Source organism: Giraffa tippelskirchi, chromosome 4 (genome assembly GCF_054371585.1).
Source record: "Giraffa tippelskirchi isolate mGirTip1 chromosome 4, T2T-mGirTip1v1.2.pri, whole genome shotgun sequence".
NCBI lineage: Eukaryota > Metazoa > Chordata > Mammalia > Artiodactyla > Giraffidae > Giraffa > Giraffa tippelskirchi.
This window is the reverse complement of record NC_137278.1, coordinates 201,551,318-201,579,265: the sequence shown is the minus strand read 5'-3', so window position 1 is coordinate 201,579,265 and position 27,948 is coordinate 201,551,318. Positions and strand designations below refer to the sequence as shown.

Sequence of the window (27,948 nt, the reverse complement as noted above, 5' to 3'; positions counted from 1 at the left end):
GGCCTGTGCCCCACATGGACACCTAGGAGCTCCGTGTTTCAGGGGTTCTGTGGGCGAGGGGCACAAGGCCTGGACAGAGCTGTCCATACACTGGGGCCCTGGCCACTGCTTCCATCTGGGACGCACCCTGAAAACCACCAGAGCTGCCTATACTCCCAACATCCCTGGGCAGACGCTTGAAGTCTTCTGGTCAACCCCATCCTGAATGGGACCAGGACTGATTCAGAGGGCCCACCTGGGTCACCTGGCCCAGCCCAATGAACCTTGGCCGAGACAGAATTAAAACTACTTATTTTACTTCTTAAACATTCAGTATTCTTCCTTTGGGATTTTAGTTTTTTTAATGTTTTTTTAAGCATAACTTTTTGTTGTTTCTTTTTTTTTGGCCTGTGCTGCCCAGAACGTGGGACCTTAGTTTCCTGACCAGGGATCAGATCTGTGTCCCCTGCAGGACTCTGGGGGCTGAACTGGGGAGTCCCGTTTGCGCTGGCAGTCATGTAGGGAGTGGATGGAGCCTCAGGAGCCGCACTGTTGTTCATCTGCAGCCCGATGGCCCGCCATGTGCTGTTACCTGCAGAACTCATGCTACACGGGGCTGATTACAAGATCACCAGGGCTGTTTTATCTTCCTTGGGAGGAACAGTCATTCAAGCAGACAACCAACAAGAGGAGCTCATGGAGGATAAATGAACAAAGTCAGTTCATCAGGAGCACTCACAACAACACAAAGTCCCATATGTGGGTGGTGTGGGGTGGGGGAGACAGACACACAGAGACAGAGAGAGATAGAGATGGACACAGTGAGCCTGAAGGGTGGAGAAGAAATAGACTCAAGGAAACGAATAAGCAGAAGCAAGAAGTGACATGAGAGAGTGAGTGCTTTGGGGGCGTGGTCAGTGTTTGGGGGCCAGAGATGGGTCCCCTCACTTCCTCCATGAGCTCAGGGAATAGTCGCAGTCCCTCCGTTGTGGATGGTCTTTGGCTGAGCCAGCTGCTGGGGATGAGTATCATCCGCTGACTGGAGTGTTGGCCGTGTGGCTGAACAGGGCTGTGCCCTGCCTGCTTCCTTCTGTCCAGTCCTCTGATTTAGGGCAAAGGAGGGGGGTTGAAGGGCTTCCCTGGTGGCACTAGTGATAAAGCAGCCACCTGCCAATGCAGGAGATGCGGGTTTGATATCTAGGTTGGGAAGATCCCCTGGAGGAAGGAATAGCTACCCACTCCAGTATTCTTGCCTGGATAAACCCATGGACAGTGGAGCCTGGTGGGCTACAGTCCACGGGGTCGCAGAGTCGGACATGACTGAAGCAATAGAGCACGCATGCACAAGGGGCTGTACGTGGAAAGAAAAACTAAGAATGGGGCAGGAGAGTAAAGAAATGAGATGGGGAACACATGTACCCTCATGGCTGATTCATGTCAACGTATGGCAAAAACCACTACAATGTTGTAAAGTAATTAGCCTCCAATTAAAATTAATTAATTAAAAAAAAGGAAATGAGAAGATGACAGAAAGGGAAAGGGTCTTGGTCAGAAGGCTCAGAGTGAGTGGGTCCCCATCGGGTCCTGGCCGTCAGGACGTCGGACAGCTAACATGGCCAGGCTGAGAACCCCCTTCAGGGGCCTCTCGGCTTAGGCCTGAGGGAAGGATCTTTCTCCAGGTCTCGGCTTTGGGACACTCTCTGCCCCCACCCTGGAGGCCTCATCAATTTGCTGTCCAGCAAGGGGATTTCATCCTGCAGGCAGAGGCTGGGCTCAGGAAGCGGCTCCCCACGTCCAACTGGACTGCGGCCTATTGGGGCCCTGCTCATGGCTGGCGAGCAGGGCTCTGCTCAACCTCTCGGGGCCAGCTTCACTTACAAGTGGAGGACAAAGTGCCCTTCGGGACAGTGGGAGGCCAAGGTCCATCTTTTTACTAGGGGTCATGCTCCTGAAAGCCTTATGTTCACCCACGGTCAAGGCACTTCTCTAGGTCCAGCCTCACTTCCGTCCTTTTAAAGGCAGTGTTACTTCCTGGCAGGCAGCTTCCTGAGTCAGTATTGCCCTCTGTGACCAGTGTTTTGGGAACAAGGCGTCTTGGTGGCTTGTTGGGGGCATTGGGTGGGGGTGGTGGTGAGAAAGGGAGGGGCTCTAAGGGGCTCTAGGAGCAGGGGTGGGGGCGGCACAGGAAGGTGGCAAGGATCATGGCTCCCTCCTCGGCTTGGCCCGAGACCACCAGTCTGATTTAATCGACCTCAGAAGCAACCCAGGCCAGGCAGACCACTGCCATCTGGACACTGACGTCTGTTCTGGCCCCTCGGTGGAGGGGCAGGGAAGCTGGGCAGGGAGCCAGGCGTGGGCTGCGGGTTGGGTGGAGGGAGGGAGGCTCTGACTCAGCCCGAGGTGGTGGGTGTGCAGCAGACGCTCTGATTCAGGACGTGGCCAAATTGGGAGCCAGTGAGGGCAGTCGTTGGAAGCCAGGCCCGTGGGTCTGTGGTTAAAGGACTGCTGACTCCAGGAGCCAGGTGGGCAGCATCCACTTGGGGCCCCAATGTGCATCCTGGAAGCTCTGAGCCGAGTCCTATCCCATCCGTGTCCCCTCCGCCCACTTTCTCCTCCTGTCCAGCAGGCAGTGTGTGTGTGTGGGGGTGCTCCACACTTCCTGTGCCCTTTGGTCTCCAAGCCCCACTGGCCCACAGCCTGGGCATCTGAGCAGCCCCACGTGAGGGTTCTGACTCCATGGCCCCCAATCTCCACACGTGGACCTGCCAGGAGGTGTCCAGCCCCCAGGTGAGTTGTTGCTCTCAGTCACATGGCTTCCTTGTCCCCGATGAAGGATCTGGGCCTCCCAACACTTCCTGTCACAGGAGAGGGAGGTTGGGGGGGGCTCGCTGAATCCTTGGAAGCTTCCATGGATTTCCTTCTGGAAAAAGAATTCCAGACTTGAGGGACAGAGGAGGAGCCAGGGCTTCCTCAGGGACACGAGGAGGAGGAGGAGCCGTGTCAGGAGGGGCCAGGCAGCTGGGCCACAGACACGGACAGCTGGGGCCCGGGGCCTCCTCCGGTCACATTATGGGATCCAAGGCATCTCCCAGAGCAAGGGGGTTGTCCTGAGCCAGAGGCCTCACGCCTGGATGGCTGTGTCCACCTTCCAAATGGTGGAGCGACTTCATCCTCGATTCCTGTGCACAGCAAACGGGTCCCTGGACCATGGACACCTCTTCCTTAAGGTGCCAAAATCTCCCCTTCATGCTCAGGTGAAGCCCCAAATCTGGTGCTCTCCCTGACCCCCTGCCCTGCTTGTCCTGCCCAGGGACCCATAAGGGTGTCGCTTCACTTCTTTCAGGTCTTTGTTATTGTTGTTCAGTCACTCAAGTTATGTCTGACTCTTTGTGATCCCATGGACTGCAGCACGCCAGACTTCCCTGTCCTTCACCATCTCCCAGAGCTTGCTCAAACTCATGTCCATAGAGTTGATGCCATTCAATCATCTCATCCTCTGTCGTCCCCTTTTCCTCCTGCCTTCAATCTTTCCCAGCATCAGTGTCTTTTCCAACGAGTCGGCTCTTTGCATCAGGTGGTCAAAGTATTGGAGCTTCGGCATCAGTCCTTCCAATCAATATTCAGGGTTGATTTCCTTTAGGATTGACTAGTTTGATCTTGCTGTCCAAGGGGCTCTCAAGAGTTTTCTCCAGCACCACAATTTGAAAGCATTAATTCTTCGGCATTCAGTCTTCTTTAGGGTCCAACTCTCACATCCATACATGACTACTGGAAAAACCATAGCTTCGACTATACACACCTTTGTCTGTAAAGTGATGTCTCTGCTTTTTAATACCCTGTCTAGGTTTGTCATAGCTTTTCTTCCAAGTAGCAGCATGTTTTAATTTCTTTCAATTTTTACGTCTTTGTTCAGATTCACCTCTTCACTACAGCTCATCTTCAGAGAACAGGACCTGTCTTCTCTGCTCCCCTCACTTAGTACTTCTCATCTTTTGCATACCGTGAGACTTCCTGGCTTTCTGAGCCTGATCGTCCCCTGGCCCTAGGACGCTGGCTCTTGAGGATGGGCTTCTGTTTGGTCCACGATGGATCCCAGATGCCTGGCACACAGAAGGCAATGATGGTTCCTAGGAAGCCCACCTTCCTAGGGGGCACCAGAGCCCCGCATAGGCGGGAGGACGGAGCTGTTGAAGAGAAGGGGGTGAATCTGAACCTGGGGAGTATGTAGAGGGATGAAAACAGCATCTGGTGATTTCAGGAAAGAGAGTCAAAGATGAGGAGTTACAGGTGAAGAGCCTCCAGAAATCCTAAGGCTAGAATGGAACGTTCATCTGAGAAGGGAGGTCTGGTGAAGAAAGAAGGACTAGAAAACTCAAGGGGTGGGGGTGGGGGCGGAGCTGGAGCAGTACCCAGGAAAGTCCTGGTGCCAAGCTCTTCCCTGACCCAGGGAGCGCCAGGCCCCAAGCTGCTGGCTGCAGGAGGCAGAACCTGCAGTAGAGGGCCCTGCTTGGAGATGAAGTGCTGCTGCTCCTGTAACTGGACCCCATGATCCTGGATGCCGTCCGGGTGCAGGGCCATGTCCCTGCTTATGGGCCAGGTCCGTCTGGCTTGAGTTACAGGCAGTGGTCAGTGAGCTTGTCTTGATCCGGCCACACCCGTCAACCAAGAGTCCAGCGTCTATGGGAACAAGGGCTGTGAGTCTGTGATTGGCAGGTGTGTTGGCAGGGAGCTTGGAAAGAATGTCCTTGGCTTGGGGCCATGGTCTCTCCCCTTCAACAGCGCTCTACAGTGTATGCCGGGTTTCTACATGAATGCTCTTAGCTGAGTTTCAAAACCTGGCAGTAATACCCTGCCCCCCAGACTGTGGAGGAGCAGTGTTAGGACTCCAGCACTTGGTCTGACCCGCGTCCAGCCCTCTCCTCTGGCCCCTGCCTGGGGTGACAAGGTGCGTCTCCTAACTGCATGTGTGGAAGGGAAGGGAAACAGTAGGGGCTGCATGGAGGGTCTCCAGCCCCTGCTTTGCTCTCCATCACAGGCGCTGTCCCCATTCTATCTCCGGACCATCCTCCCCATGACTTCTGACAGACTCCTCCATCTATGGAGTGAGGAGCAACTCCACATGGGTGAAGGGAGCCTGGGAGGAGCTGAGTGGCTTCCAGCTGGAAGGGGCGCTGGCCTGTAACTTCTTGTTTTGAAAATAAAAAACCTCCTATGGTTCTTTAGGATATAAACCATGGAACGTATGGGCTGAGCCAATCATTGCCAGCAGGAGGCCAAGCACAAGAGGGGGATGTGAGATTCACATGTTAACCAAGGGCATTGTGGACTGGACAGACAGCAGTGCTAGCCCCAGGCGTGGGAGCCAGCCACCCTGGGAGGCCCAGGCTCCAGTCGAGGGGCGGGAAAGGCACTGATGGGCTGTACCTTCATCTATGCTCAATCTCACCTGTGCTCAACCTCACCTGTGCCCCAGCCTCACCTGGCACCCTCACCTGCACCCCACCCTCAACTATGTCATACCTTTACCTATGCCCCGCCTTCACCTGTGCCCCGCCCTCACCTATGCCATACCCTTGCCTGTGCCCTGCCCTAACCTGTGCCCTGGCCAATGGAGATGATCATCCTTGACTGTTAGGCTCATGGGGGTTGGACTCCAGAGCTGGAGGCCATGGCGAATTGTAAATGGAAACTGTTGTACAGATGGAGGTTCTGCATGTGATGCCACTCGCTGGTCCTGGGGTCTTGCACTACCCCAACCCCAACAGTCAATTTTGGGGGTAGAAATTTTATATTCTACAAATTTTTCCTTTGTCTTTGTTTTTTGTTTAAAAACAGCAGTCAGTTCAGTTCAGTCACTCAGTTGTGTCTGACTCTTTGTGACCCCATGGACTGCAGCACACCAGGCTTCCCTGTCCTTCACTATTTCCCTGAGTTTGCTCAAACTCATGTCCATTGAGTCGGTGATGCCATCCAACCATCTCATCCTCTGTTGTCCCCTTTTCTTCTTGTGTGCAATCTTTCCCAGCACCAGAGTCTTTTCCAATGAGTCAGTTCTTCATATTAGGTGGCCAAAGTATTGGGGCTTCAGTTTTAGCATCAGTCCTTCCAATGAATATTCAGGACTGATTTCTTTTAGGATTGACTGGTTTGATCTCCTTCCTGTCCATAGACTCTCAATATTCTTCTTCAGCACCACAGTTCGAAAGTATCAATTCTTCGGCGCTCAGCTTTTTTATGGTCCAACTTTCACATCCATACATGACTACTGGAAAAACCACAGCTTGGACTAGACAGACCTTTGCCGGTCAAGTAGTCTCTGCTTTTTAATATGCTGTCTAGGTTTGTCATAGCTTTTCTTCCAAGGAGCAAGCATCTTTTAATTTCATGGCTGTAGTCACCATCTGCAGTGCTTTTGGAGACTGTTTCCATTGTTTCCCCATCTATTTGCCATGAAGTGATGGGACCAGATGCCATGATCTTAGTTTTTTGAATGTTGAATTTTAAGCCCACTTTTTCACTCTCCTCTTTCACTTAGATCAAGAGGCTTTTTAGTTTTTCTTTGTTTTCTGCCATAAAGGTGGTGTCATCTGCATATATGAGGTTACTGATATTTTTACCAGCAATCTTGATTCCAGCTTGTGCTTCATCCAGCCCGGCATTTCACATGATGTAGTCTGACATAAGTTAAATAAGCAAGATGACAATATGCAGCCTTGACATACTCCTTTCCCAATTTGCAACCAGTCCATTGTTTCATGTTCAGTTCTAACTGCTGCTTCTTGACCTGCATACAGATTTCTCAGGAGGCAGGTAAGGTGGTCTGGTATTCCCATCTCTTTCAGAATTTTCCACAGTTTGTTGTGATCCACACAGTCAAAGGCTTTGGTGTAGTTAATGAAGCAGATGTTTTTCTGGAATTCTCTTGCTTTTTCTATGATCCAGTGGACATCGGCAATTTGATCTCTGGTTCCCCTGCCTTTTCTAAATCCACCTTGAACATTGGAAATTCTCAGTTTATGTACTGTTGAAACCTCACTTGGATAATTTTGAGCATTATTTTGCTAGCATGTGAGACGACTGCAATTGTGCGGTAGTTTGAATAATCTTTAGCATTGCCTTTCTTTGGGATTGGAATGAAAACTCACCTTTTCCAGTCTTGTGGCCACTGCTGAGTTTTCCAAGTTTGCTGGCATATTGAGTGCAGGACTTTAACAGCATCATCTTTTAGGATTTGAAATAGTTCAGCTGGAATTCCATCACCTCCACTAGCTTTGTTTGTAGTGATGCTTCCTAAGGACCACTGACTTCACATTCCAGGATGTCTGGCTCTAGGTGAGGATCACACCATCATGGTTATCTGGGTCATGAAGATCTTTTTTGTATAGTTCTTCTGTGTATTCTTACCACCTCTTCTTAATATCTTCATCTTCTGTTAAGTCCATACCATTTCTGTCCTTTATTGTGCCCATCTTTGCAAGAAATGCTCCCTTGGTAGCGCTAATTTTCTTGAACAGATCTCAGATCTCTCGTCTTTCCCATTCTATTGTTTTCCTCTAGCTCTTTGCATTCATCACTTAGGAAGGCTTTCTTATGTCTCCTTGCTATTTTTTGGAATTTTGCATTCAGATGGATATATCTTTCCTTTTCTCCTTTGCCTTTCATTTTTGTGTGTGTAAATGCATGTGCACAGAAAAAAACCAGTAGGCTGAGTGATGGTGTGGGCCTGGCCACAGTGAGTGCCCCAGAAGAGCCTGGGACTGGGTGTGTCTTGTGCACCCAGGGGCCTGTCTGCTGTTACCTTCCTGCCCTTGGTTCCAGCACAGATCCCCACAGAGATCCCTCTTCCAGAGGCAGGCCCACCCTGACCTTCCCTGTTCTTCCCCAGGAGGGCCCCTTGGTCTGAGCACAGGGCCCTGGTCAAGGATATGAATGTGCAGGGACCCGAGAGCCCCTGGGGTACAACCTGGGGCCACACGGAGGTGTGGGGAGTGGTGCGAGGGAGAAGAGGCCTAGGTCGGGGGGAGCTCAGTTTCCTTGTGCTTCAGTGATTTACTGGATAAGGTCAAGGGAGTGCATGTGCACGGGAGTTCACACACACACACACACACACACACACACACACACACACTCACACACATCACAAGACAAAGATGACCCCAGGGGATCCTTGAGACAGAGGGGCAACCAAATCTGGGCTATGGATTGAGCAGGGAGGGGTGAGGTTGATAGTAGGACATAATGGCCTCCTCCCAGCATCCATCCCCTGGAAGGGGCAGACAGGCTTCTGATGGGCAATCAGGACAAGAAGTAATGTCAGTTCAATGACTGGCAGCCAGCCTGGGGGTGGAGGGGCGAGTAAGGACTGGGGTAGAGGGGCTGACGGTCGCGGGGGGTTTCTGACACTTTAGATCAGAACCCTTCAGCATCTGCTCTGAGCTGTTACGCAACGGTTCAGTGCATCAACATTCGTACAAACATTATCAAGCCTCTTAACCAATGAAAAACCATGACAAGGAACTAAACCACACATGTTAAAGACCAGCCACAAGAGGGCTTGCCTACAGATAGAGAGAGAAGGTTGAGCATGCCGGGACAGACGAGCGTGTGCAGGGGTTGAAGACTGTCTAGGAGGGGCAGCTCCCAGGAACAGGTGCAGGAGGCCCTGGAGACAGGCTGGGGGGCAGGCCAGGGAGAGCCAGGCAGGGGCAAAGCCGGTCCTCAGGGCAGGTTCATGTGGAGCCAGGTGCTCCACAGTAAGCAGAAGGAGGAGGGAGGAGCCCTCTCCAGAGAAGAGGGATACAAGCTGTTCTTCCAGCGAGGGGCCCTTCCAGCGTGAATACGGGGCAGGGTGGGCTGAGAGGGCCGGCCAAGTGGGAACCTCTGCCTGCCCAGGGTCCTTGGGAGAGGCCTTTCCCGGATGCTGGAGCAGGAAGGGGCTGGGTCCCCGCCCTGGCAGCTGCCCAGGGGTTGTAAACAGCCCTCCATCATCTTACTCCGGGGTCCTGGGGCTGCGTCCTCCTAGACAGTGTGCATCATGCCAGGCTGATTGTAAAGAGGAGAGGAAAGGATGCAGGAGTCAAAACTCGGAAGGAGAGGAGGGCCTAACTCGTTCCAAATGTTAAAAAATGAGAATAAAGAAATTTCAAAATAAAGCAACAAGAAAAAAATCCTTTAAACCAATTTAAACAAACAAATGAGAATAACGAAGTGGAAATGAGCTGGGAGGAGGAGAGGAGGCAAAGGAGAGCGATGGGGGTGAGCGTGAGGCAGGCACGGCGTCGCAGGGCGGGACGCCGGTACTTACGTTTACCTCGGTGATGGCTATATCAACAATGCTACCCACAACAATCAAGGCGTCAAATGTGTTCCATGCATCACAGAAATAGTGCTGCATGGGCAGAGGAGCCGAGGGAGGGAGGGAGAGAAAAACCAGCGACAAAGGAAACAAAACAAAAGGAAGAGGAAAATGAAAACAAAACAAAAAAAAGCATGAAAGAAAGGAGAGAAGAGAAAAAAATGAGAAAAGAAAGAGGTTATGTGGGCATACTGGACCCCTTACCACTCCACAGTTCTGGAGGTGCACGCCTGCACCTGCTGCTCACGGAGCCTGACAAAAGCGGGTTAGTCAGGGGCCGGGCGGGCGTCCGGGAGGAGCGGGAGCCTTTGCCCAGCCCGGCGGAGTGGGGACAGTGGGGGGCTCACGTCCCCCAGGACGGCGGCAGGTGCGCGAGAAAGCATGACTGGAGCGGGTAAAACAGGAAACCAAAAAATAAACCGAAGGAGGTGAAGAGAGAGGGGGGCATGGAGGCGTCCTGGGCAGAGTCATACTCACATTCGTCTCACTGAGAATGACGTCAATTACGCTGCCAATTACGATCAGGAAGTCAAAGACATTCCAGGGGTCACTAAAGTAGCCCTACACGGGGCGGCAGGACGGGAGTGAAAAGGAAGGTTAGACAGACAGGCACAGAGCCCGCGGGGCCGCCCGGCGCTGCTGGAGTCCGAGCCCAGGAGGGGCGGCCGGCCCACCCCCCACCTGCCTTCCCGGGTGCCCTCCTCAGACTCGGCCCCTGGCCACCCTTCCTGCGTCCCCAGCACCTCCCAGGCCTCCGATTCTCTTGTCCGAGGGCTGCCTGCAGGGATGGAGGTGACACAGGGCAGGGCCCTTGAGGCGTGGTCTGGGAATCACAAGCAGCATCGGTGTGGTCCAGGTGGGTGGCCAGGCCCTTGGGCTCAGTGGTGACTCAGGTGAAGCTGGCGATGATGAAGGGACCACGTCATCAGAGCAGCATCTACAACCAGGTCACCCGCCTGCCAGCCCCGGACGGGCACTAGCCCCGGATTTGCCTCTGTCCAGAGGCTTTCCTCACTTCAAGGGGACGGAGGCTGGGTCAGGTCCAAAGCCTGGAAATGTGTGTGTGGGGGGCCTAGACTGCGTCTCCGAAGCCCCGTCCCCAGCATCATCACTGTGACCAGCATCCTGCTGAGACGCCCTGAGAGAACAGGGTTCTCACAGCCCTTCCTGCAGGCAGGGTGGGGGCCTGGGACAGAGGCATCTTAGGAGGAGCACAAGGGCGGTCATGCCTGGTGCCTGGCAGGGAGCAGGGTGCTGAACCCACCCCCTTGTCCTGCACATGTGGATTTTGTCTGTTTTACACTGTATTTGGGGAAGGGAACAGATGCATGTTTCTGAAACATTTCTGGAAGCATGTGGATGACTGACTGTCTCCATTTTCTGTCTCTGGGTAGACAGACTCTCTGCAAAGACAGGACGGGTTCTCTCAGAGTGGAGGGGTCAGGGAGTGATGCTCTGGGACACATGGATGCACACTCGTGGTTCATAAGCCCAGGAGCTGGGCGGCCGCTCTGCTGGGGGGTGGTGTGGGGAGGATCAGCAACAGGGGAACGTGTCTACTTTAAGAGAGGACATCTGCCTCTTTGGTCCTTCCAGGGAAGCCACTGCCTCTGAGCGTCTCCCAGGCCCCTCTCCCCAGCCCTCCTGGGGGTGGCCAACTCTCCCTTTGTGTTCCTGACTCTTAGGAGCCAGGCATCTTCTGTTCTCCCATTTCTCCCAGCTCCATCCTGCTCCCCGACCCCTCACTTCCCAACCATGCCCCCTTTCAGCAGGATCACAAGACATGCTGTCCAGGCCATTACTCTTAGTGCGGAGGTCAGGTCACAGGGACAGGCCCTTCTCAGTTCCCAAGCATTTCTGCCCATGTAAGCAGAAATGCCACTACAAAGCCTCTGGACAACCGGCAGGGAGCAGAGGTTGGCCTAGGGCGTGGGGGAAGTGAGGGTCACTTGGAACCCTGGTCATCTTGTCAGCTTCCTTGAGTGTTTTTCTGAATATCACAGGGCCCCTGGGGCAGAGAGAGACTTGCTCTCTCTGAAGAACCAACCCCTCCCAGGTGCTCACGTGGCATTTCAGGCACACGGGGAGCGCTGGTTTTGAGGGCAGGGGGACAGAGTGACGACCCCAAACGAACGACAAATGTACACGTGTTCAACATCAGTTTTGGAAAACACTGGGGAGCTATCTCCGGGGGGGGAAATGGTTTCAGGAGGGAAGGGGGAGAAGGGGTTCAGGCAGAGAGAGGATGGAAGCAGGAACCAGAGAAGAGTCCAGGACGTCCTGCATCCAGCCTAGAAAATCCGGCAACAGAGTGTTATTGGGACCAGGGGGAGGAGGAAAGGGGGCGGCGGGCGTCTCACTCGCAGGGAAGGCTGGAGTCTCCAGTTCACCAGAGGGACCTAGAACAGACGGGTGGGTCACCTGGGTCTGCAGAGCGGCTGAGGGGAGAGACAAGGGAGGAAGGCAGGCAGAAGCGGTGGACAGGAGGTTAACAGCGGGCAAGCACGGGGCAGGAGCCAGGCCCTGGGACCCTGCAACCCGCTGCCACTGAAGCATCGCCGTCACCCCTGCCCTCTGGTTGCACAGTGGCCAGGCCACCCGCCCCCCTTGCCCTCCTCGGAGGCTCCCTCTGCTCACGCCCTGCCCTCGCCCTCCGCAGGCTGTGCTGCTGGGGCCTTCGGTAGACCTCTCTGACCTGCGGGTCCAGGGCCTCCACTGGCTGCAGAGCCCACCAGTTCCCTCCCAGAGGAGGTTTACACATGGCCCGAGTGGGGTGGGGGTGACAGGGTCCCTTTAAGATGCCAGCTCCTTCTGACCCGTCCACCCCTCATTCTATCAATCTTCCAAGCTGGACCATGGACACAATTTGATTCAGCTGTCAGCCCCTCCTCCCACCCACCCCAGAAATAGCTGATACCCTCCAGGAGGTCAGTGGTTGCCAGGACACACCTGCCAATCCCCAGGTGGATGGGACCTATTTGCTGGAAATCTCGAGTGACACAGGTTTCAGGGGTGATGGAGGAAGCAGACTGGAAAAATACCACAGACTTTCTCTCTTAGGAAGTCTGGCTGACCGGAGCCAGGTCACACACTCATTCTCTCCTTGGTGGAAGTCAGGGTCAGGAAAAGGGTTTCTGGGCTCTCCCTGACCTGGTGAACCAAACCTCTCAAGGTCCAGCTCCTCAGAGCCAGGCAGGGCTGGTCATCGAGGGGATAGCGCTTTGGGCTGGAAGCCCTCTCTAAGCCTGCAGGGTGAGTGGACCCCCAGCCTTGGGAGGCCTTGGGTGTGTCCCTGGGGTTGATGGGCCAGTATCTGCTAGGAACTATCTCTTCTCCTGAGTGCGCCAACCCTCTGCCTGCTGGTTGCCACAGCAGAGGAGATGTGGACCAAACCAGCCCTGGTTTCAGCCCATCGTTTCTGGGAAGGAGAGATTGCCGCCCCAGCATCCCATGATGCACTGCACCTGCGTGAGAATTCGGGCTTCTCTCTCAGATTATCTGTGCCCCGATTCACTCCATGCGTGGAGCTGTTCCAAGCTGAAGGAGGCAGTGTAGTGTGTGAGCCCTGGAGGCAGGGTGTCTGGGTTCGAGTCCTCCCTCTGCCACTTCCTGGCTGGGTGATCCTGAGCAGATGACCGCACCTCTCTGTGCCGAGGTTTCCCCACCTATGACGACCTTCCGGTGATGGTGGGGGTGAGGTGGGACACAGGTGAACCCTGCACCTGCAGGAAGGCCAGTGCGTCCAGCTACTATCAGGGTTGCTGGAGCTATTCTGTCCCTCCCAGGGAGGCCCGATGCACAGCGTCAGTTTTGGGGGTGGGGCTGGGCAGCGGGGAAGGACTGTGGGAGGAGGTGAGGGAAGGTGAAGTTACAGAACCCCAAGCTTCTTCAGGGGGTCTCATCTTGAATCCTAGTGAGGACTGGGTAGGGGGGAGACAGTGTGTGCTTGACCAGGGAAGGAGGTCCAGTCGAGTCAGAGCCCAGCTGGACTGAGCCTGGAAGGCGGTGCCCCTGGTCCTGGAAGCTCTGGTCTTTCCTGGGCTCCAGGTCGTGGGTCTGGGAGATGGGGGTGGGCACAGCTGGCAGCCGAGTGTCACACTGGAAACCGCCACCTCGCAGAGACAATGTCAACTGTACGCGACGTCACAATGTCCTCAGACATCATGGTGATCAGGGGGCTGCCGGTGTCGAGTGGGGCGGCCTGGCTGGCACACAGCTGCTCCCCCTCATGCCTCCCACCTCCCAGACAGCTCTACCCTGTGACCTGCCCTTCAAGAGGCTGGCGCCTCCCATCACAGATAGCATGAGATGGAGGTGGGGCAGAGGGCAGTAGGAGGCAGGGGAGTCCCAGGGTGGGTGGTGGTAACTCTCCAAGTTGTTCGAGGAACGCACGCTTTGGACATCTGCTCTGGTTTTTCTTTGGAGTTAAGCTTTTCCTCCTCAGCAAAGTTTCAAAGGCCTTCACTCACTCATCTCACGGACATGTGATGAGAACTCCGGGCACCTGAGGTGAGCTCGGTGTGGGCAGAGCACAAGCACCTACAGCCTCCCCTGGTGGGATGGGACCGGATGGGAACCAGCTGGGCTCCTTTGGGGTCTTGGGAGAGTCTTCCCCTGCCCTGTTGGCACCTGGGTCCACAGCAAGACTCCACTGCAGAACCATCCAGGATGAGGGTTTGAGGGGGCCTGCCCGAATCTGTGGCTTTCCAGGTGGTGCTAGTGGTAAAGAATCCACCTGCCATTGCAGGAGTTGCAAGGGACTCAGGTTTGATCCCTGGGCTGGGAAGATCCCCTGGAGGAGAGTATGGCAACCCACTTTAGTATTCAAGCTTGGAAAATTTCATGGACAGAGGAGCCTGGTGGGCTACAGTCTGGGGTCACAAAGACTCAGACACAACTGAAACGACTTGGCACACACGCATTCCTAGCTATTGGATATTTTTCAGTGCTTATCATCAAGTGTATCTTACAAGTTCTTTTCTGTCTTTGCTGATAAATTTCCATTCATAAGAGGACATTCCAGCTACTCAATGAACTTCAGATCCTTCTAACCAAAGCTTTTTCATGCTGACCAGTTCAGTCCTGCACAGTCTCAAAGGGCCCAGGGACTACTGGGAATGTCCAGGGCAGTTCTCCTGCTCAGGGGAGAAATCCCCTGGCCACTAGGTGTTCAGGACATGCCTGTCACCTGTTCCACTCTTCAGACAGACAGGGAAGAGATCTACTTGAATTGACTCAATTTCTCAAAGTGGTGAGCAGAACAGATGGAAATGAAGACTAGAAACATCAGTTACCACGAGGACAAGGAAAGAACAAGGCCAGACTACAAATCGACCCACTGACCAACCAACCACAGAGACCAAGTGACGGAGAAGGAAGCCCAGCAGGCCAGCCTCAGACACCCACTGTCAGGACTGACATCCACCCCCACATCCCTGTTTTCTAACCGCCCTTCTTCAGCTGATGCTCACGGGTACAGACACGCAACACAGACATGTGGTCACATTAGGAGCCTTGGTTGTGGGGTGGAGCCAGCTCAGTATTTCCACCAGAGCTGCAGACACTTTCTGGTTTGGTTTTCTGCCTGGAAATGCTGGCGATGCTTCTGGAATCTGTTCCTTAATGAGGGATTCCCAGGTGGCACAGTGGTAAAGAAACTGCCTGCCAATGCAGGAGACACAGATTCGATCCCTGGGTTAGGAAAATCCCCTGGAGAAGGAAATGACAACCCACTCTAGTATTCCTGCCTGGGAAATCCTATGGCTGGAGGAACCTGGCAGGCTACAGGCCATGGGGTTGCAAAGAGTTGGACACGACTGAGTGACTAACACTCTAACTTTTTCCCTTTCTCTTTAAGCACAGACAGACCCTTCTGCATGTGAAATGCAGATGCCCAGGGTGGTTGTCTTACTTCTTTGGAAACGTCGCTCTGATTTTACCCCATCTTCTCAAGAAAGAAAGTAACATGTACAGGAGATGGAGCACTTTATGGTTCCGAGCACCCTAACTGGCTTCTTCCCAGGTAACTGGCTTGTTCCTGGGTCTGCAGGATTCAGGGACAGTGTTTTCCGGGCTTAGGCCCATGCAATGTCACTGCCACTTGCTCCTTAGGGCAGGTCTGTCTTGTGCATCCCCTGAGCTCTGCAGCCCAACTCACGAAGACCCCACAGGGCTGTGCAGCAGCACCTGACATCATCAGAAACACGTCTGACTCAATGCGGAGTGACTCAAGCCTTTGAACTATTTAACCCGCACATCTCATGAGACTGGAGATAACCATGCCAGTTCCCTCCTGGAGGCTATCATCTGAGTTAGAGGCTCAGCCCAGCAATGGCCCGGCCCGCCAGCCTCCCTGGGGTGTGCTGCTGTGGGCTCTAAGCCCGCCGGCCCCCTGGCCATGTGGCCTGGAACAGGGCCCCACAGAAGATGGCCAGGGACATTCCGTGTCTTCTCTGCCCCTAAATGGGACTGGGCTTGGAAGGGAAAGTGAAAAGAGCCTATTTGCTGTCCTGGAGGAGGTGGGAAAGCACCATGAGTGTCACCAAATGACATTCATTAGGGTCTCATTCTCTGCATTCAGCCTGGGTTCCATGCTCTGGACTCTCAGGTCCTTCTGGCGAAGGAGGCTTGGTGCAGTGAGAACACGGGCTGTCTTGTCTTTGAAGCCCCTCAAGGGTTTCCCTTCTTCTGCAAAGTGCCCAGCAGAACACATGGTGCAGGAAGATGCTTGCTAACGGCTTGGTGTGGAGGGAACTACATCGACTGCAAAGTCAGACACGCTGGATTCTATTCCCAGTCCCGCCACTTAATAATGGTGTAATTAATACAACACTTAATTGCTCTGAGTTCCACTCCCCTCTTCTCTAAGACGAGGAGTTAATACCTATCTCAGAGAGGTGTCTCGAGAATTCCATGCAATGAGGTGTGTGCAGCACCACAGGTTACTGACAAATGTTGGTGGAATATTAATTCAGAGAAGACAACGAGGATCCTGTCACTAAACAGGGATCCGACCTACAGCCCCGGGGCATCCCTCCTGTCCCCGCTAGTTCTGGAGCAGGTGAGCATCTGAAAGGAAGTGAAATACAGGACCAAGGATGTGCAGTTTGGCCCCCTGCCCCGGGTTGACCTGTGCTGCATCTAGAAAAACCAGTAAAATTGGGGACAAGAAGGTTCAGAAACCTGTCCTGCATTACCCTCTTAGATCACTTCTCACTGACCCCCCCAAAGCTGTGTACCAGCTGGAAGCCCCTGAGCCCCCAGGACACCCCATATGGGGCAGTTGTGAAGCCCAGGCAGTGGACACGGTGATGCTGAGCTGTCTATAGGGAGAGAGCTGGGAGCTGCTCAAACCCAGTCACCCTGCGTCCTTAAGGCTGTGTGTGTGTGTGTGTGTGTGTGTGTGTGTGTGTGTGTGTCGGGGGTGGGGGTCCGGTGTGTGTGTGTGTCGGGGGTGGGGGTCCGGTGTGTGTGTGTGTCGGGGGTGGGGGTCCGGTCAGTGACAAAGGGCACAGATGATCCAAGAAGCAGGAGCCAACCCGCCCTGTCCTGCCTCACTCAGCTCTGATCTTTCCCAATTTTTTTTTCTAAAAGCTGCTTATAGGTAGCTACGCACAGACATTTGTAGGTCTGTCCTGTGCTGGAAGGTATGGGCAGTGACTGTAGCCCTGAGGTGGGGAGCTGGAGGCCCACCTGAGGCACGAATGCCCAGCCCTGAGCAAACGCAGCCCTGCCTGAGCCCCTGCAGCAAGGCTCTTAGTCTGTGCAGTGCCCGCATGAGAACAGACCCCGTTTGGGTCTGGGGGGGCTGGGCCTGGTGAGGTTTGGTTTCCAGCCTCTTCTAGACGATGTGCTGGGGCGAGGGTGACTCCGCCTCCTATGGAAGGAGGCTGTCTCAGGCACGTCCCTGCTCCCTGTGTCCAGACTTCTGGTCAGTCCAGGGACTGAGAGTCTACTTCAAGGAGTCGGCCTGGCGTGAGCCCTGAAGGCTCCTGGGCTGCAGTGGTCATCGCCAGGAGGATCCAGTGCCTCACGGAGACTCTGCTCCCACCGACCAAGGCCCGCCCCCGGCGCCGTGGACGGGAGGCCCGTCCCAGAGGGCCTACCTTGGGCTTGAAGGCGATGAGCTTCAGGACCATCTCCACCGTGAAGAGGCCAGTGAAGAGCATGTTGAGGATGTTCATGGCGATTTTGAACAGACAGCTCTGACCGTAGTGCTGGGGGTGTGGGCGGGGGCGGAGGGGCTGTGAAATGAGGCGGGGGCTCCCTGCTCCCAGCCACGCCCTCAGTAGAGACCTTCCCGAATGCAGCCCGGGGGCCGGCCACACCTGCGAGAGCCAGGTGGGCTCGAGAAGCCCTGCGGGTCCTTCCCCTCTCTGTCGTTCCCGCAAACGCAGGCGGGCACAGACTGGGCCCTGCTCTCATTGAGGTCAGCTCTGCGTGGCCTCCTGGCCTCAGGCGGGCTCCACACAGCTGGCATCACGGACGATCAACGCCATTGCAAAGTCACATGTGCTCCACCTCCCTCTGTCTCACAGCCCAGGGTCCAGGCATTCTGACCCCTCGGGAAGGTGCCCCTCCTGTCCCACTCGGCCAGCGAAATGGCAACACCTCCCAGCCCTGTTCCGCTTCCCAACCCGCCCTGACCCAGGCACCACGGCCGGCCCGCGGGACTGACCTGCATGGCCAGGCAGATGGTGTTGAGCAGAATGAGAACGAACATCAGGTACTCGAAGTAGGTGGAGTTGACCACGTACCACACCTTGTACTGGTGCTGGTTTTTCGGAATGTACCTCCGCAGGGGCCGGGCCTTGAGGGCATACTCCACACACTGCCGCTAGGGTAGATGTGAGGGGTTAGAAACCCAGATGATGAGGGGGTTACTTCACGCACTGCTGCTAGCGTAGATGGGAGGAGTCAGTAACCCGGATGATGGGGGGTGGTTATTCCACGCACTGCCGCTAGGGTAGACGGGAGGGGTCAGTAACCCGGATGATGGGGGGGGGTGGTTATTCCATGCACTGCCGCTAGGGTAGACGGGAGGGGTCAGTAACCCGGATGACGGGGGGGGGGTGGTTATTCCACGCACTGCCGCTAGGGTAGACGGGAGGGGTCAGTAACCCGGATGATGGGGCGGTTACTCCACGCATTGCCGCTGGGGGTAGATGGGAGGAGTTTCATAGGTTGAACCAGCTGTTACTTGGACATCTTTTGAGGTTCTATCACTCCCCTAAGGAGGGAGAACCCTTTCTGGTTGGTCCCCATCAGGATGTAGTCGAGGGGGCCCTGTCTCCTTCCTTCCGTCTCGGGGATGGTTGGTAAACGCTTGCTGACTGACTGACAGTCCGTCTTCTCAGATATTTCCAGCCATAGACTCTCCTGGAGGCCCGTCTCTCTGTGATTCTCCTTTCCCATCCTGAGTCAGTTGTCTTAGCTACCAGTGTCCGCAGACCAGAAGTCACAGCTCGCGGCCAAGGGGTGGGATCCTGGGCTGACTAGACTCCGGTTACCTCTGCGCTGTGCCAGGATCCCAGGTCAGGACAGGGCTCATCCAAGCCCTCCTCTTTCCTCCAGCCTCCACTTCCAGCCTCTAAACCTGATCAGTCTATTTGCTCTGTCTCTACTGTCATCAACCTGGTAATACATAAGGGTCTAAGCACTGCTCCTCTACACTACCTGGCTTCCCTCTCCCTTGGCTTCCTTACCATGTGAAGTCCACATAGCAGCCAGAATGGTGAGTCTAGAGCCAAGGTATGGACCAGGGGTCCAGAGGGCCTGACAGGGGTTTGGGGGGAGTTCCTTTCTTAAGCAGAGCTCAGGTTCTCTGCAGAAGGGGTGCTTTCACAGGCTTCAGCCTGCTGACCACCCAGCCTCTCGCCCTCTGGTGGGTGGGGGCTACCTGGTTCTTGTCCAGCTCGCAGTTCTTGTACTCTTGCTCCCCCTGCTCCTGGAAGGTGACGATGACGAAACCCACGAAGATATTCATCATGAAAAAGGCAATAATGATGATGTAGATGATGAAGAAGACGGAGATCTCCACGCGGTAGTTGTATATGGGGCCCTTGTCCTCTGTGTGAGAGTCGATGGAGCGGTACAGCAACCTGGAGGCAGGGAGATAGGCCCGTGCAGGGCCAGGGAGCTGGTTCAAGCCCTAGCTTTGTCTCTTACTACTGTGTGGCTCGGGAAAATCACTCAACCTCTCTGAGCATCAGATTCCTTATCTGCAAAGTGTGAACAATAGTTCCAGATTTTCCTACCTGGCAGGGCAGTTGATATAATGAATATGAAGGTGTTTTGAAACTGGCAAGAACTGTCTAAATGTAATGTGAGTCATAGGCATTGATTTAAAAAACTGGAGATATTGGTAAGTATTAATACAGCTTTGTTGTTTCTCAGCAGAGACTCGGAGGATGTTGCAGTGAACATAAGATCCATCTGAGGACAGATATCCATTTAGATAAAAGCACTCAATATAAACGCCCAGGCTCACTCACATCATCAGCAGTGGTTTGGTTTACACTCAGGTAGCCTGTGTCTGGGCTTCCCAGGTGGTGCAAGTGGTAAAGAACCTGCCTGCCAATGCAGGAGATGTAAGAGACTTGGGTTCGATCCCTTGGTTGGGAAGGTCCCCTGGAGAAGAGAATGGCAACCCACACCAGAATTCTTGCCAAGAGAATCCCATGGACAGAGCAGCTTGGTGGGTTATGGTCCATAGGGTCTCAAAGAGTTGGACATGACTGAAGTGACTTAGCACGCATGGCCTTCAGCTTGTTCTAGAAACACCCTCACCACCTAGGGAGGATGGAGATAAACATGGTTTCTGAAAGGAGTGTGGACGCCAATGAGACTGGCCAGGGTCTGCGTACTTACTCTGGCCATCCCTCGAAGGTGGAGACGGTGAATAGGGCCATCATGGCGGCCAGGACATTGTCAAAGTCGAACTTGCTGTTCTCCCAGCTGCGGGGCTGGATGATGGGGTGGTCCACCTCCCCATCCTTGTACGTGATGTAGTTCCCCCTGAGGAAGGGAGACGGTTCATTCTGGGGTCTCCCATCTCCCCACCACCTGTGACTCCTGGCTTGGGGGCAGGATGGGATGGCTGAGGTTAAACCCACAGTCCTGGCCACTGAGCAGACCTCAGGGGTAGATGATCTCATGTGCTATGTCAACTGGACCAGACAACCCATGGGTAAAATCCAGCTGCCACTGCTGTTGGAGGAAGAACGGGGCACCCCTCCTCTCAGGACAAGTCTCACCCACCCAGAGTCAGCCAGCCTGACTGTCCCCGCCGCACTCACTTGCATTCAGCCTCTGTCTGTTTGGAACTGTCCGAACAGGTGTAGAGCTTGCCCTGGAAGGCGGAAGAGCACAGTGATGGAGAGGTTCCTGAATCGAGGAGTTGGTCAAAAACTGTCTAGTGATTATATCTGCAGCCGGCTCTGTGCTGGAGTCTTGGGACAGAAAAGTGAGGAGAGCAGAGCCAGACAGAAAACGCGCCTTGCTGTGGGGACCCCATCACAGGGAACCCAGGGGTGAAGCAGAGCTCGGGAGGCGGGTCTGGTGAGGGAGGAGGATGGCTGGACTTAGGTTGAAAACTTGGTGGGGAAAGTGGGGCCTGTGTGCATGGTGGGGTCAGAGCTTCAGGTGGAGAAGGACTGGGACAGAAAAGGGAGGACCAGGGACACGGCCTCACTGAGGGCCTGCTAGGCACAGGGCGAGAACCTGGCAAACCAGGGCTCTGCAGCCACCCGGGTGGGGGACTCACACTGCTGGTCACAGGGAGCCCCGCAGGTCTAGGTGGGTGACCACACAGAGGGGTCAGGGACGACAGTCCCTCTGCCTTTCTCTAGAAGGGAGGGTAGGGCTGAGGGCAGCCACGCTTGGAGGGCTGGGTGGTGATGGAGCAGCACGGCCTACACGCTGGCCTCCTCCAGGCTGGGAACTAGTTAGTCCTGCTCTGGTCTGGGAACTAGTTGGTCCTCCTCTGGGCTGGGAACTAGCCCTGATCTGGTCTGGAACTAGTTAGTCCTCCTCCAGGTTGGGAACTAGTCCTCCTCCGGGCTGGGAACTAGCCTTGCTCTGGTCTGGGAACTAGTTAGTCCTCCTCCGGGCTAGGAACTAGTCCTCCTCTGGGCTGGGATCTAGCCCTGCTCTCGTCTGGGAACTAGGTCTCCTCCAAGCTGGGAACTAGTCTTCCTCTGGGCTGGGAACTAGTTAGTCCTCCTCTGAGCTGGAAACTAGTCCTCCTCTGGGCTGGGAACTAGTCCTACTCTGGTTTGGGAACTAGTTAGTCCTGTTCTGGTCTGGGAACTAGCCCTCCTCCAGTCTGGCAACTAGTCTTCCTCCAGGCTGGGAATTAGTCCTTCTCTGGTCTGGGAACTAGTTAGTCCTCCTTGGATCTGGGAACTAGTTAGTCCCCCTTGTATCTGGGAACTAGTTAGTCCCCCTTGTATCTGGGAACTAGTTCTCTTTGGGTTTGGGAACTAGTTAGCCTTTGGGTCAGGAAGCTAGTTAATCCTCTTCCAGCCTGGGAACTAATTAGTCCTCCTCAGGTCTGGGAACTAGCTCTGCTCTGGTCTGGGAACTAGTTAGTCCTCCTTGGGTCTGAAAGACAGGAGGGGCTGTGGGGCAGTCGCGTCCCTCCCCAGGGAGACCCAGCACTGTCCCCACCGTGTCCCCTGTGGCTGCTCCCGTCTGTGTCCCTGGGAGCTGACAGATGGGAAGGACAGGGGGCTGCAGATCTGGCTGAGACCCCACCTTGAAGAGCTGGACCCCAATGCAGGCGAACATGAACTGGAGCAGCGTGGTGACGATCACAATGTTCCCGATGGTGCGGATGGCCACGAACACGCACTGCACGACGTGCTGTTGGGGGGGCAGGGGGTCAGGGCCTGGGCTTGGCTGAGTTCCCCTGTGCCATGGCCCTCTCTGAGGGGGTGGGGGCAGCCCTTCACTATGAGTGGGGGGTGGTAGGGGGGGTCAGACTCAAACGGGCAAAGTGTGCTCCCAGCTCACAGGGTGATGGAACCTGGAGGGCCCATATCCCACTGGGTGACCTGGAGACCAAAGCCCCGCTAACACCCCATACTCTGGGGCAGTGATTCAGGGGCCTCATCACCACATGGGGCCCGAGGTTGTATGTGGTCTCCTGCAAAAGCTTTGCTGAGAAGTTGGGATTGTGAATAGCGGCCTCTATTGGGGCTCCATGCATCTCGGAACCAGGACATGAAGTGGGGCTGAGGTGCTGGTAGTAGGGTCCTGGTTCCAACCCAGAGGCCCTGCCATTGTCCCCGCCTCCTGCCCACCCATCACCTCACATAGACCCCTGGCTGAAGCTTGCTGGGCTGGGGGCCCCCGCTCAGGCCTGGTCGACTCACCTTCAGCCCCTTGGCCCTGTTGATGGCCCTAAGTGGCCGGAGCACCCTCAGGACTCGCAGGATCTTCACCACGTTGATGGCACTGGACCTGGGGGAGTGGATGGTGGGGTGAACCACTCCTGCTCCTGGGCCCACAGGAGAGAGAGGAGAGCATGGGAGTCCTGGAGAAAGTCTGCCACCTGCAAGGACCTGCAGCTGGCCTGGGAGCCGGGCACTTGGGGAGCAGATCACGGGAAAAGAATTTACCACGCGTTGTTAGCATTACAATGTGCTGCTCAAGAGCGGTTACCCAGCCAAGGGGCTGTAGAGAGGCAGAGCTCCACCAGACCCCAGTCACAGAGGATACCCTTCCTAACTGTTCTGAGCCCCAGTTTCTTTATCTGTAAAACAGGGCAGTGATCAACTCGAGCCTGTTGCAAGGACCAAAAGAGAAAATGCACATGAACCACCTGGCATCCTGTGTGGCGCCTCTTGTACTCTGAACCCGTGGTAGCTTTTCATATCATGGACTGTATGAATGGCGGGGCTTCAGGCGGGGGAGACACCTGGTGCTCACCTCCAAGCCTGGTCGCCGGTGGCCACCCACCACACCCCCTTGTGCATAGGACATTCGGGCCTAGAGGAACAGCTCTGACACCACAAACTCTCCACACCTGGGGCATTGGGGCCAGGGCCCCTCCCCAGGGAAGGACAGGCCACGGCCGTCCTCCAGGGGCACACATGGCCTCGCCCTGGGGGACGGGGGTCGCTCTGAAGTGTCCCCCACCCTCGCCTGCTAGTTACCTTCCAAAGGCCTCTACCCTCCTTGGGCCCACAGCCGCCAGGGAGGCCCCGCCCTGGTCCCAGCGCCCTCACGCTGCTGTGGACGCAGGCAGGCCCCTCCCTCACGGTCCTCTCCGACCCTCTCCCTTGCCCCATGCCTCTCTCAGGCCCTAGGGCCCCACTCACTGGATGCCGAAGGAGATGAGGGACACACTGACCACCAGCAGGTCCAGGATGTTGAAGTAGTTGCGGCAGAAGGAGCCCTTGTGCAGGAAGGCCCCGTAGGCTGTCATCTGGGGGCACAGGGATCGGGGTGTGAGCAGCTCCCGGGCTCCAAAGACCCTTCACCACACCCTTCCCCCCACAGCACTCCCAGCAGGCCCCAGACGAAGAACCAGGAGGTGACAGAGGGCTGGGGCAGGTAGGACAGGAGGAGATGCTGTGCCTGGGAAGTGTCTGCTGCCAGTGATGCAAAACCCAGAGGCTCCCACCCAGGACGTGCCTGCGACCTTCAGTCCTACATCTGCAGCCCTTTCAAGGGCTCCTGCCCCTGTTTCCCACTGCCCCTCATCACATTTCTATGACTGCAGCCCCGTGAGGCCCCTTGCTGATGCTCCCTGGGCTGAGCTCCGTGTTCTTGGGTTCCCATGCCCTCTCCAGACTCTCTCCACCTCAGGGCCCCCAGGACTTGGGCATCTGGGGAAGGTGGGGGCTTGCCCAGTGGAGGACCAGCCCCTTGGCTTCCCAGGACTTTCCTGGTTTAGCCCCAGGTAACCCCTCAGGCTTGAGCAAGCTCTAGCTCCCAGTGAGAAATTCTACTAGGAATGCTGGCGACCAGGATCTATCCCTTCCTGGGCCTCACAAGTGCTGCTGGTCTGCGCCCAGGATTCGAGCTTCACTCTACCGACCGGTTCTGGAGCCGTGTGTCCAGTGGGGCTGTGGGCACCGCCGTGTGAGCACAGCTCTGGAGCCTGGCCGCCTGAGTTCAAATCCCACCCACCATGCTCTGAGTGCCTGGAGCAGGTTACTCAACTTCCCTATGTCTCGTCAGAGAAATGAGGTGATGACAACTTCTTCCCTGGAGGGTTGTAAATGCTCTTGGGAGTTATAGGTAAAGCCCTTTGGACACAATCCTGCAGACGGCAAGCTCTGCAGGGGAGCTTCACTACAGAGAACTGGACTCAGCAGAGAGCTACTACTGGAACTCTGGGTTTGTCTTGTGATGGGGTGCTCAGAGTCCCCCTCTGAAGAGCAGCAGCCCCCTCACATGGTTGTGAAGCACCTACAGAACCACGCAAATGCCCCTTGCAGACTAGGAAGGGACCACTTTGGAGGTGATGACTTTTGTGGGTTTGCTGTCCCCCACCCCCTTCAGAGCCCTGTCCATGCTGCAGGAACTCCTGTCCAGTCTCGTTGACATGAACTAAGGGCCAGTGGATTCCCAGGTGAAGAGCTGAAAGGCCATGACCATGAACGACAGCCAGAGGGAAAAATCTGGAGCTGACGGCTTAGAGCCTGGGAGCAGCTCCCCGGTTGCCTGGAAGCCCAATTTATTTCTTTGGAATCAGAGCATGCCCAGGGCAGCTTGTTCACAGAGTGATTCAAGAGCAAACACAGGGGAAATGGGCAAAAATAGCTCTTGCAACCTAATTCTTCCCACTGATCTCCTGAAGGAGGGGGTCACAGGGGACTCAGACACCTGTGTCCTGCAACAATTTCCAGAAGTGGGTAGATTATATAAAAGGTTGCAGGGGAATTCAGCTGGAGATGGGTCCCAAAGGCCTGTAATCTTGGGGTGGGGGGGGCTTCCTTGTCTCTCAGTGTAGGTCTGGGCCCCTGAGAGCAGACCCGGGTGCCTCCATGGTTCATGTTAACTGAGAGGCTCTGAGCCCAGAAGGCCGGCGTGTGTGTGTGTGTGTGGGGGTGTGTGTGTGTGTGTGTGTGTGTGTGTGTGGTGTGTGTGTGTGTGGTGTGTGTGTGTGGTGTGTGTGTGTGTGTGTGTGTGTGTGGTGTGTGTGTGTGTGGTGTGTGTGTGTGTGGTGTGTGTGTGGTGTGTGTGTGTGTGTGTGTGTGTGTGTGTGTGTGTGTGTGTGTGTGTGTGTGTGTGTGTGTGTGTGTGTGTGTGTGTGTGTGTGTGTGTGTGTGTGTGTGTGTGTGTGTGTGTGTGTGTAGGGTGGCTGCCCAGGCAGGACCAGAGGAAGAGTGGCCACAGGAGAAAGGGCAAGTGGACACTGGAAAAATGGGGCATTTACTTGAGAGTTTGCTGTGGGGTCCAGTGCAGGGCCCCCTCTACCCCATCTGCTGGCTGCCACACACTCCTGCTCCTGAAGTCCTAACCTTTGCCAAGGAAAAGCCTTGCTGGGAAGAGAAAAGGATTGAACTCTGACCTGGGAGAGCAGGATGCCCCTCTGTCCAGCCAGCACCTCTCCAGGCAGCAATACTGCTCATTAAACACATCTTATCTTTCGTAATTTCTGCTCATGGCTCCTGGTTCCATTTCCCTCCTCTCAGTGACAGATCTTGGCATCATTCAGTCCAACTGTCTTGGCCCCACAAGCCTTTCCTTGGAAGGCTGAACATGCCCAGGCCTTTCGACTGTCTCTGACCCTGGACACCCCTCATGCATGACAGTCACCTCTGCCAGGCAGGATGCCGAGCCTGCAGGTGGGGCAGAGGGACCCGGAGGGAGGAGGTAGATGCAGGCGGTGTTCTGGGGCCAGGCTCGACCTAGAGCACAGTCAGCGTAAAAGTGGGCAGAAGAAGGAGCAGGTGGGCGGGACGGAGGACCTCCCAGGAGCCAGCAACCTTGGAGGTAGAGGTGCTCCGGGGAGGGTCTGAGACTCAGGAGAGCCTGGTGTTTGTGCGCCTCCCTGGGTCTGGAGTCCAGGGAAGGGTCTCCATGTAGCCGGGCAGCCTGGTCCCTCTCCCTACCCGTAGGGGTCGGAGAGAACACCCAAGAAACACTTCTGGTTTCCTCTTGTTAACACCTGATTAGCTGGAACCAGAGGGTCTGGACACAGAAGGCATGAAAAAGTCTCCACTCAGGCTGAAGCTGGACGTGACTGGCTGTCCCCACCTGAAGGAGCCCAGGAAGGAGGGTCTGGGGCTTCCTGTGCAGGGTGGGAGGAGCCCGGAGGCTGGGGGAGGGTGCCCGGGGTGGTCTCCAGGTGGGAGGCACTGAGGAGAGCCGCTTGCTCACTGGGGTCAGGGTGAGCCCCAGGCTCTGAGACAGAAGAGTGGGTATACATACTCCCCTGACTTGGAACTTGCCCCCGAGGCTCGGGTGGCTTGGGGAGCTTGGAAATCCTAACAGAGTGGATGTAAGTGATATATTGTGCTGTGCTAAGTCACTCAGTCATGTCTGACTCTTTGCGACCCCAAGGACTGTAGCCAGGCTCCTCTGTCCATGGGATTCTCCAGCAAGAATCCTGGAGTGGGTAGCCATTCCCTTCTCCAGGTATCTTCCCAATCCAGGGATCGAACCTGTGTCTCTTATGTCTTTTGCGTTATGGCAGGCGGGTTCTTTACCACTAGTGCCGCCTGGGAAGCCCCATTGATTATATATTAATAGAAATAGTAATAAAGCTTGGGGCAAACCCCTGTCATCCTGAGGCTGCTCAGAGGCGGGCTCTACTATGTTGGGGTCACAGGATGGGAATGCGTGTGGACTCTCGGCCCCGCACTGAGCCCTGGAGGACATGGCCGCCTCCTCCAGGCCCGAGCAGGGGCAAGGGGGCAAGCTTTGGTGGGGGTGTAACCCAGGAGTCAGAGGTGTGTGCAGGGGTCTGCCCGGAGCCCTTGGTTGGGACATTGGCATTGGCCTGTGTTGACAAAGGGCATCCCGAGGCACAGGCAGAGGGCCTTTTGATGCCCTGGGCTTTGCCATTTTCTGGCTCTTGTCCTGCCTGTGGCTTTCCCTCTGGGCAGGATGGGGGAGGGCTCCTGCCGGGGTCAGGCGTGGCTCGCAGAGGTGGTGGGGGGCAGGGGGTGGGGGGAGTGCCTGGTATCAGCCAGCATCAGTGCCCAAACTGTGCACGGGCACAAAGTCAGGGGCCCCAGTTCCTCCAGCTTTAGGCTTGAGAGTAAAACCAGAGTGAAGGAAACCAGAGAGAAGAGGCAGTGCAGAGAGAGGAGGCAGAGGCCTTGCTGCGTGCATTACCTTGAGGATAATTTCTAAGGTAAAGATACTAGTGAAGACATAGTCTGCGTTGCCTAGGATCTGAAAGACAAGCACAGCGGATTAGTGGCTCCGAGTGACGGACAGCAGCAGCGTGTGGGTTAGCGACAGGGCAGCAGAGCCAGTGGGAGAGGACAGGAGAGGAGCAGAGGGCAGGGTTACCTTCAGGGCAATCTCAATGGTGAAAATGGTAGTGAAAACAATGTCAAAATAAAACAGAATCTGAAAAACAAAGAGAAACAGGGTGGGGATGGGGGGAACGGAGCAACCGGACAGGAGCAGGGTCACCAGCGGGAAGT

At 55.5% G+C, this 27,948-nt stretch overlaps 1 protein-coding gene and 2 long non-coding RNA genes across 4 annotated transcripts in view; 2 read left to right on the top strand and 1 right to left on the bottom strand.

Moving 5' to 3' along the window:
- The window catches only part of CACNA1C (calcium voltage-gated channel subunit alpha1 C), a 384,443-nt gene that overhangs the window by 26,481 nt on the left and 330,014 nt on the right, over positions 1-27,948 (bottom strand). Inside the window, exons 21-32 of one of the 2 annotated variants that reach the window (XM_081589902.1) lie at positions 27,812-27,871; positions 27,632-27,691; positions 23,659-23,765; positions 22,711-22,798; positions 22,091-22,198; positions 20,632-20,684; positions 20,204-20,350; positions 19,233-19,434; positions 18,012-18,170; positions 17,440-17,550; positions 9,812-9,895; positions 9,284-9,367 (exon numbers count right to left, since the gene is read on the bottom strand). In XM_081589902.1, the coding sequence (XP_081446028.1) occupies positions 9,284-9,367; positions 9,812-9,895; positions 17,440-17,550; positions 18,012-18,170; positions 19,233-19,434; positions 20,204-20,350; positions 20,632-20,684; positions 22,091-22,198; positions 22,711-22,798; positions 23,659-23,765; positions 27,632-27,691; positions 27,812-27,871 (1,263 nt within the window). The remainder of the gene's footprint in view (positions 1-9,283; positions 9,368-9,811; positions 9,896-17,439; positions 17,551-18,011; positions 18,171-19,232; positions 19,435-20,203; positions 20,351-20,631; positions 20,685-22,090; positions 22,199-22,710; positions 22,799-23,658; positions 23,766-27,631; positions 27,692-27,811; positions 27,872-27,948) is intronic. The other variant, XM_081589903.1, reaches the window with a different exon arrangement.
- Positions 13,524-16,219, top strand: LOC145545435 (uncharacterized). Its single transcript, XR_014082079.1, has 2 exons — positions 13,524-13,843; positions 15,192-16,219. It is a non-coding gene; the product is annotated as an uncharacterized LOC145545435 (long non-coding RNA).
- On the top strand, positions 18,439-19,828 carry LOC145545432 (uncharacterized). The gene is made up of 4 exons (XR_014082076.1): positions 18,439-18,549; positions 18,908-19,067; positions 19,288-19,376; positions 19,730-19,828. It is a non-coding gene; the product is annotated as an uncharacterized LOC145545432 (long non-coding RNA).